Genomic DNA, 9,563 nt, shown 5'->3' on the forward strand with positions numbered 1-9,563 from the left:
CTGCCCTAACAGTAAACTGCTGGCTGTATTAATTTGTACAAGACTGGCAGCAATTTCTCTGCAGGCCGTGTGCCAGTGGGGAATAAACAGCTGCAGAGTTGGCTTAGCTGGCACTCCCCTGTGACACTTTCTGTGTTTCTTGTGTCACTGTGCCTTGGAAATAAGGGTACGCTGACAGCATAGCTGGGGATTTCATTGATAAGGGGGCTGTGAATTTGCGCCCGTATGCCATATGCTAGGCCTCACTTGGCTTGACATTGACATCACATTTTGAGAACAAGATGGCTTAAAACTTTAATTCTTTTTTTCTGATTTCTTGTGCAAAACATGAGCAAAGTTGAGGAGGTAGTGGTGGTGGTTGTATGAGAATTCGTAACACTCCAGGCTGGACCTTTATGGATTGTGAATAGTTTTGAAGCTAACAGAAGGCATATTTCCACTGCTTACCTTGGCCATGCTGTTGCATTTGAAGAGGCTTTAGAGTGTTTGATCAGCCTCCTGGTTTCAGTACATTTTTAAATGCTTATTTTCCCTGTGTTGTATTTTCAGTTATTAGGAAACTTTCTCCAGTGGTATGGAATCCTTTCAAACAAAACTCTCCAGGAACTGTCAATAGATGGTCTGCTAAATAGATACATTCTTATGGCTTTTCAAAACTCTGAGTATGGAGAGGACAGCATTAAGAAAGCTCAAAGTGTAAGTAAAATCAAACAATGTTTAAAATCACTTGTAAATCACACACTTCAGCTGAAGGAAAAATATAGTTAAAAACTGATGTTACCTATGAAATCTTGGCTTTGATATCTCGAAGTTGTGATGTCAGTGAAAAATAGACTTTTTTTTTTTTTTTTTTTTTAAAAAAAAAAAAAAAAAAAAAAACCTTCCCTGGCTCATACCCCTAACTAAAGGAAGAACCTTATCTGGCTCATACCTGTAGACAGCTTAAGTATAGTGTAAGTTTCAGTGTTCTACTGCTTGAATTTTGGATTTTTTAAATTTTTTCTTTTTGGTAGGTTCCTCACTGTTTCACTCAGTTGGGCCTTGTCACTGCAATTGTGCCTGGCAGACTTCACAAATCATGTTAGATAGCTTTTAAAATCTTTTTATGTTGTGTTTAACTTTCTTTTTCCTGTTATGTCTAGGTAATTGCTTGCTTTCCTAAACAGTGGTTTGCTAATCTAAAAGGAGACAAGACTATTTCTCAGCTAGAAAACTTCTGCAGATACCTTGTTCATCTGGCTGATACAATTTATAGAAACAGCATTGGTTGCTCTGATGTAGAGAAAAGAAATGCGAGGTAACTTATCTTGAGTTAACGCAGTTGCAATTCTTGTGCTTTGTGTTATTTTGCTGAAGCATGCAAACGTGGGTAAATACCTCCATACTGCTGCACGTCTTTTGAAACTTCTTTGAATTCAAATTTTAAAAATGTTAACAGTATGGTAAATGGAGATTTTTAAGGTGTCTAAAAACAACACCTGCTGGAAATCTTTAAACATTCATAATATATTTTGCACTACTGCTTAGTGTCACTGATTCTGGCAAATTTTGTAGCTACTGGGTTTGGACTGTTCCACCTTGTGAGCCTGTTGCCTATTCCTGCATAATGGCTTCTAAATTATAAACTGTGCTTTTATATACAGTAGAAAAGTTCTGACTTTATTTACAGAACCAACTAGATGAACCTGTTTTCCCCTAGATCAAGGAGTCATTTTACTTGTATCTGATAACCAACATAATTAAAAGTTCAGATAGATGCGTAAATGTTACTGCTGGCCAAGTAACCTGAAATGCTGTGGGTGTATCATTTTAAGCAATGATAAACTTAAAAACCAAATTGTTGCACTGATACACAGGAATATAACAAGACTGGAAGATTGTTTATTCCTGCGCTGTTGTATGAGAGGGAGAGGTTTCAAGATCAATAGTTCTGTTGTTCCAGCAAACCTGAAACTTGGAAAGATGAACCCCCTTGCTACCTGCACTAGTCATTCTTGATAGCTGAACTTGCTTGAGCCATTGTTGAGTTACTTTTCAATTATTGAGGCTCTCCGGGGGATTAGATCCTTGTCCCTTTTTGATCTTATGCATAGCACTGAAACATAGAGACAGAAATTTCCCTTAAACTGTAGCAGAAAAATCTTGATTAAGAGGTTGGGGTTTTTCCTGGTATCATTTTTTTTTCCAGTTACCATGTTGGTTAGTAGATACTGTTCTGTCTTTAGAATCACTTTTGGCTGTGGCATATGAATCATCTCGTTTTCAGAGAACACTGAGCTTTTTGCCGCACTGGGTTGTGCTCAAACAACTTTTTATCTGCTCTCAGGTTATGCCTCAGAACTTTGTGTCCAAAGTATAATAGTAGAGTCATGTACCAGTTTAAATTTCCCCATGATTCAAATTCAAAATAGACGTGTTACTCCTTCCTTTCTAAAACCAAAATGCCTAGCCTAGCATGATACTGGAATTGAAATGGAGGTGAGAGAGGGTCCAGTAGAGATTAAACTTTCCCTCTTTTGGTAGCCTGTTTCTAAATTTGAAAGAACTTTCTTTATCAGCTGAAATGATAACTTGGTAAAACTTTGTATTGGAAGAGAAACATCCAATTAATAATTTTTTTTAATAGAGAGTTCTAATGTAATTTCTATCTTCTGTCCTTTTTTTTCCCAGCATTTAACAAATCTATTGCCATTGCCCCCATGAAGCAGATAAAATAAGTCTGCTGCAGAAATGCTACTACTATTAACTGAAGAATGTCATGTCTTTTCATATAAAACCTAGTACAGTTGTTTGAAACAAAAATGCATTAATTTCTGCTGAGAGGGAAGTGTATCTTTACCTATTTCTGTTGGTGCTAGCTTTCCAAATGTTGGATGCTTTTTCACAGATCAGCTGTTTACTTTTTAAGATTAATTTTGAACTTCTAGTATTTTTTGTAAGACTGACCTCTAAATTCCATGTCCAGCCTCCTACCAAGATACCAAAATTGTTCTTGACAGCCAAAGAAGTACAGTCCTCCTAGCAGTTTGTTCACTCTAAGCTTCCTAGATTGACCTGAATTGTAATGCAGTTCATTGGTGGCAAGCTTCATACCTTTTTTTAAGGCATGCATTAAAGCATACTTGCTTTTTTTTGGGGGGGGCTTAAACATTAGTTACCAAGAGAGCTGTGACTGATTGCACAGTACTGTAAGTAATCCAAGACTTTTTCTTGAGATTATGCTGCATCTAGTATTAAACAATATTGTATGATTAATTCCTACTCCCAAAATAAATTTTTCAATTTCAGTACAAAGCTGATAACCAACTTATTTTATCAGACTAAGCAAGTGGAGAAGAAGATGATATGAAGTTACCTAAAACTGATTTGCTATATGGATTCATAATGTAGTGTTCTGTTGAAATATTAATACTTTCACATGATTGTTCCATTCCTGTATTGACTTCTTTGTCTTTTTTAGGGAGCACATAAAGCAGATCATAAAGCTCCTGGCAAGTATCCGAGCACTGGATCATGCTGTGACAGTTGCAAATGATCACAACGTCAAAGAGTTAAAGATTTTAATAGAAGGAAAATAGACTTTTCTGGCAACTCATTTTGAGCTTTAAAACCATTCCTGATGTGTAATTTATGTACATATGTAAAGTTTCTTAAACTGTAAAGTATTGATCTTTGTTTTAATACAAAGTGCATTCTTATATACAGCATCCTTTACAAAAAAAAAAAAAATTTACTTCTTTGAAAACAAAAATGGAATCCCAAGATTGTCATCTTTCCAGAAATCAGATTTTCCTTAAGGTTTCTCAAAATCTTGTTTACAAAAATACTTTGTACCCATGATTAGTAGTCATCTACTCCTGTTAATTGTTCCATGGTTAACTGGAATGTGTATAATATATTATGTGTAATACAATGTATGCGTATATTTATACCACCATGTTGCTTTCACACTGGATATAGAGATCTTGTACTGTTGGAATAAGCTTTTCATTTGCTAGAAAATTCTTATTTTGACAATAAAATGATCATATTATTGGTCAAAAGGGCTGGCAAAACATTCAAATATCTGAAAATCATTTGAGCTAAAGAGTAGAGACACTTTCAAATGGAGCCTGACCTTTAAAAAGCAGCTGTGCTGCACTCAAATTGGAATAACTAAAAAATTATCTGCATTCAGAATATAGAACTCTTAAGACTGTTCTTAGAAACAAAACAGAAAGGAAAACCCAAATCAATGCTTAATTATTTTTTTCTTAATACAGGCATACAATGAGAACTTGTGATTATTGCACAAGTATACATGACAGCACTTCGTAAGGCCCAAGCACCTTTCATTTTGTAGGAATAATAGTTTACCCATGAACTCTGGACCCTCATTCCTTGTGCAAGTTGGTTAAATTCACTGTTTGTGGGTTGTTTGGGGTGGTTTTTTGGGGTGGGGGCAGTTGTAACTTCATACAAGGAACCTGTTTCTTCTGATTGGTATGGCTAAAGATGTCAAGCAAAATGAAGGTGAAGAAAATTTTATGCCCTATGATTTGAAATACTTATATTGTAATAAATATTCAAATGTTACACTTCCTGCTAAATAGCATCTAAGAATAGTCTTGCAAAAAAAAGCATTTAATTTAAGTGTAAATTAAAAAGAAAACACTTCAAAAATCTGGTGGTTTACATAGGAACACTAGTGACTTGACCTTGGGGTCCAAGGCATGAGAACAGCTGTAATAGCCTTGGATTAAGAGCTATTTCCAGGTGTGCCCTACTTTTTGGGGGGGGAACTGTAGCAATAAATTGGCATACTGAATAACATAAGAAATCATTGTATCTTATGCTCATGTCATGTGGTATAAATGAGTATATTAAAAATGTACAATTTGTAACATGCACACTTCATTTGGACACTGAACAACTGTTTTTCTGAACTGTTGGGACTGATGGAGTACATTCAGAAATACCTGCTTTTAAAAACTGTTTCAATAAACTCGTCTATCAAGGAGCTGTTGCAGTGCAACTTGGTAAGTTTTATTCCTTTAGGAAGGTGGTAAAGGAAATGTGTGCTGACTGACGCTATTTCAGTATGTCAGACCTGTGCTCCTAAGTTAAACTGGTTGTCTAACTGGGGTTGGTGTTACTGTTTGCAAATGAATGTAAACAGCTAATACTACTGCAGGCGTGAAAGGGTACTTTATTTCCATTTGGGTATTTTAGACAATGGAATTCCTTCAACTGAAGTCACTGAAACAGCTGCAAAAATTTAGAAGCCTGGCCTCTCTGAATATATTAACATAAGTGTGTGTTGTGTACTGTCAAATTCATTCAGAATCACTGAGGAATAACCTCAGATGCCAAAGCTTTTCACTGGTTTTTCTACATCCAGAATTTTGACTGCCATCTAATCCTGAAGCCGCAAGATAGCAAATGCAAAGATTTCAACGCTAGAAAATAAGGAAAGTACTTGACCAGGAGGTGTCAGAGTTTGGTTTTTCAATTATGATATTTTTCAAACACTGGGGGTAATAAAGCTATACAGAGTGCAGGAAAAGGGTTGGACTCAACTATTCTCTTCTGGTGCCTGGTGTCTGTTGGAAAAGGTGGCCCGTTCACAAAAGGTGGTCACCAGTAATCCATCTGCTCTGAAAGCCCTCTTCAGCCTTGCTCTGCTGTCCACCCGGCCTCCCTGTAATGGTGGTGTGCTGGGCTGGGCTAAAAAAACAACAGTAACTGGGTTTGTTTTGGAAATCATGTTTATTCAGACTTTCTACTGCCTCTTGGGGAAGAATATTTGTAATGAGTCAGTCATTCCCTCACTGTCTCCCTGGCTGTCGTTCAGGGAGGAGAAAAGCTTACAGGTTCAAGCCATCAGCTATCATCTCAAACTTTGCTTTTCTTCTAATAGTTTACATATATATAACACTACAAAACTTAAATGCAGGTTTGTAACTGCAGTTTCAGTAGGTGTGCACGCTACTAGCAGAGCTCCAGACTAGTGGAGCAGCAAAGCTCAAGGCATTTATTATTAAAAATACAGGCATTTTGCTCCAATTCAGATTGTGACTAGGACTGTAAGGGAGGGAATTAAGAGAATGCGTTCCTTGTAACCTCATTATAAATTATAACTACAGAGAACCTTTTTTCAAGATAGCCTGTAGTCATTTTCCTAATTAACTGCTGCGGAAGACCAGCTACTCGTATTACGCTTAGCCTGGCCTCCCTCTACTACAATGACACCATGTGGCTATGGTATTTAGGCACTTGCACACTTGAGGAGTTTCTCCTTCCTATCCCCAAAGAATGCCACGTTTGGAGAACAATAACAACATGAAGAAACTTGCAGCAAAGTATATTTATGGGTGATAAGTAATCTAACTTCTCATTTTGGGTGCTGTTCCTATGTATAAATGGTTGAAATTGTATAGGCACTTAAAGACTTTATGTAAGCAATGTTACCGAATTTTATTTATAAATAAAATAACCACTTTCACTTCTACCACTTCACCTGTATCTCATCTATTGATGCAAATTAAATGCTAGTAGTAAAGTGGTTATACTTTATGTAATGATCTTTAAACAATGTTACACAATGGCTGCTTCATTGAAGTATAATCCAAGGACAATGGCTTTAACATTATTCTCCCACAGTTTACCATGTGTATCTCACTGTTTGCTAACAAAATTAACAAATAATGATAACATGTTAAGAGACTGATGTCCTAGATGATGATGAAATCCCATGTGAGAAGGTACTAACACTTTAAGTGACACAGCAATCTTATTTCTGCACAGAACTCTACAGGGACTTTTGAGAAAGTCTGATAACGTCTTTAGTGGTTAGCATTGTTTAGGAAAGATGTAGAATATGTAAGAAAAAATTGCATGTAAAATTGTCAGTCACTGGCATTTTTATGAACAGGATAATATATTACAAAACTATTAGTTATTATTATTATTATTATTTTATTATACAGTTATGTATTATTACAGTTACTACAAAGTTACCTTTACCCTAAAGGTCACCAATAGCAAAAGGAAAACAAAATGAAATGTGAAATAGAGAAGTTTGAGGAAAAATTGTGCAGATACAGGGAGCCACGTGATTATTCTTTCTCCTCCTTTCAGATAACATCTCATTTTCCGCAAAAGTTTGCTAATCAGTGGTTCTTCTTTCAGTTCTCCCTAAGTTACTCTACAAAAAAGGCATTTTTTTAGAAAGAACTCTAAATATAAACTGGGGGAGGGGATATGTGCCTCCAATTTTGATGTAGTGTGCAGCTTTGGTAGGATGACTTGGTGACGTCTGTTTTAACAGGCTGAACTGTCCTCTTATGTGTGGTGGTACTTAAAAGCAGTATCCCTGTCATCTTAGGTTTATTAGTTGCCCAGTGAAAATTAAATGTCTTGTCATCAGTAGTCTAAAAGGAAATAACAGTACTTGTGATCTGACCATTAGGCTTTACCTGTGAAGTCACAAGCAAACCATTCCTGCAAGAGTTAGTAGTGGTGTGTACAGAAGAGAGAACTCTGAGGAGGCTTCAAAAATGATTGTTGCAAGGTTGTGGTTTTTTGAGAAACTTGCACGCAACCAACAGGATTGATCAGAGTTGAGTGGTTTTGCCCTGCATGTGGTACTCCAAACATAAAACTTCGGTAGCCTTACAATTGTTAGTTGAATTAGTCTGTCTGCACCATGAGAGAATGTAGGATTTTTTGTCCGAGAGTACTTAATTTCTGTATGTAACTAAAATTCTTGCTGTAAATATGCAGAAATAAATGAATGGGGATAAAATAATTGCATGGAGACAAACTTAGTAACACAAGGTGCCTGCAATTTAAGGCTCTGCTCCAAACAGTGACTTAAGCATATGGTTTTGTTCAAATATGTGGACTGTCCTATTGTCTCCACTTACATTACTTTTGTACTTTATGTGCATAGTTAAATGTTTTCATAGAGCAGGGACCTGGAGTGAAGCACAGATATATCTCCAAGATTTGGTGTAGATTTTTCTTACATGCTTAAGCCCAAATTTTCATAGCCTAGGTTTCATACAAGTTCTTGAGTATTGTCTATTTACTGTCCTAAGACTTTTGTGATACCTAGCTAACAGAAAACATTAAGTGGGATGTAGGTTGTGTGACTATGGGCCTCACACACCCTGGGGACATGTGGCTGAAAATCATTGTATTGCACTTAAATTACATATTGCCATTTTACCCAAAAGCTCCAATCAGGATAAGAAATTCATTGAACTAAAGATACTAAAATTATAAAGTACACACATGGTTACTACCTCAAGGAGCTAGCAGTTCAGAGAACCTGCATCTGCAAACAAGTGGTGGATAGAACAAACTCAGCTTTAAATATTTAATGAGCAGTAGGAGTTCGGAGGAGTAAGACGTATGGTAAGTGCTACAAAGGATATGCAACCTAAATATGATGTCAAAACTTTAATTTATTTGCTGTTGATGTGCCAATTTAGTGATGTATAGCACCACAGATGTCCCTGAGAAAATGGTGGTTTGAACAGTTAGTGGAATGGGTAAAACGTGGAACGGGTGGCCTCGCTGCCAGCAGTGCCTGTGCCAGAGCCTGGCAGCCCTGGGCTGCTGCTGCTGCCAAGGGGAGAGGTGGGGGGTGTCAAGCCACTGATACTGCTGAGGCTGAGGCTCGCTCTTTCCCCATTTTTTGCCATTGCTTTTTTTTGCACTCCTCCTCCCAATTTTGCAGCAGGATGTGCAGGCCCAGAAACCTTCCTCTTCCCCTTTCAGGCATCCTAATTCTGCCTTTACATCTGTCTTCCCTGAGACAGGCGCAGCATTGCCCTGAGCTTCCTCACCTTTTTGATACCAAAGGTAAATTTTACCTATGTTGCTGAGAAGCCTTGAGGCACCCCTGCTCTCAAACAGCAAAGAAGTTTTAAATAGGCTCTGCTCTGAAACCCAGTGAAGCCGTGGTGGGTTAACTTTGGACTGCAGCCAGACACCCACCCAGATGCTCTCTCACTCCCCCCTCAACAGGACAGGGTGAGAAAACAGGATGAAAAAGCTCATGGATCACTTAACAATTACCATCAGGGGAGAAACACACTTGTCTTGGGGAATTAATTTATCACCAACTAAAATAGATTTGGATACCGAGAGACAAAGACAACTAACACGCCTTCCCCCTCCTGCCCATTTATCCCAGGCTCACCTTCACTTCTTCATTCCTGACTCCTCTACCTCCTCCCTGCTCCCTGAGCTCCAGCGACAGAGCTATGTCTCAACATTTCCATATATTTAAGGTTGGTGAGATTCCAAAATTCAATTGGCAGGTGGGGAGAAATTACCAAAACCTTTTATTACACAAAACTGAAGAACAAATTAAACTTTGTTTGTAATATGCTTTGCTATATTATGCAGTGTATTACATTGGCAATTAGTTAGAATGAAATACTCATTCTCATTTTCCATTAACTTATAAACAGCAGTATTTTCTGAAGTTAATAATAGCTTTATGAAAGCTCCCACTATTGGATAGCAATACATTTTTTACATTCTCAGCTGATGTAAACTGATACTGGTGG

The 9,563-nt window shown here is 37.3% G+C and overlaps 1 protein-coding gene across 1 annotated transcript in view; it reads left to right on the forward strand.

The window, feature by feature from the left end:
- The window catches only part of PAXBP1 (PAX3 and PAX7 binding protein 1), a 30,839-nt gene extending 26,432 nt beyond the window's left edge, over positions 1 to 4,407 (forward strand). The window contains exons 18-20 of the mRNA XM_010585326.1: positions 550 to 696; positions 1,143 to 1,297; positions 3,461 to 4,407. Coding sequence (XP_010583628.1) covers positions 550 to 696; positions 1,143 to 1,297; positions 3,461 to 3,578 — 420 coding nt within the window. The 3' untranslated portion in view covers positions 3,579 to 4,407. The remainder of the gene's footprint in view (positions 1 to 549; positions 697 to 1,142; positions 1,298 to 3,460) is intronic.
- Positions 4,408 to 9,563: the final 5,156 nt, after the last annotated feature.

The sequence above is a fragment of the Haliaeetus leucocephalus genome, unplaced genomic scaffold, assembly GCF_000737465.1.
Source record: "Haliaeetus leucocephalus isolate CR32 unplaced genomic scaffold, Haliaeetus_leucocephalus-4.0 Scaffold93, whole genome shotgun sequence".
NCBI lineage: Eukaryota > Metazoa > Chordata > Aves > Accipitriformes > Accipitridae > Haliaeetus > Haliaeetus leucocephalus.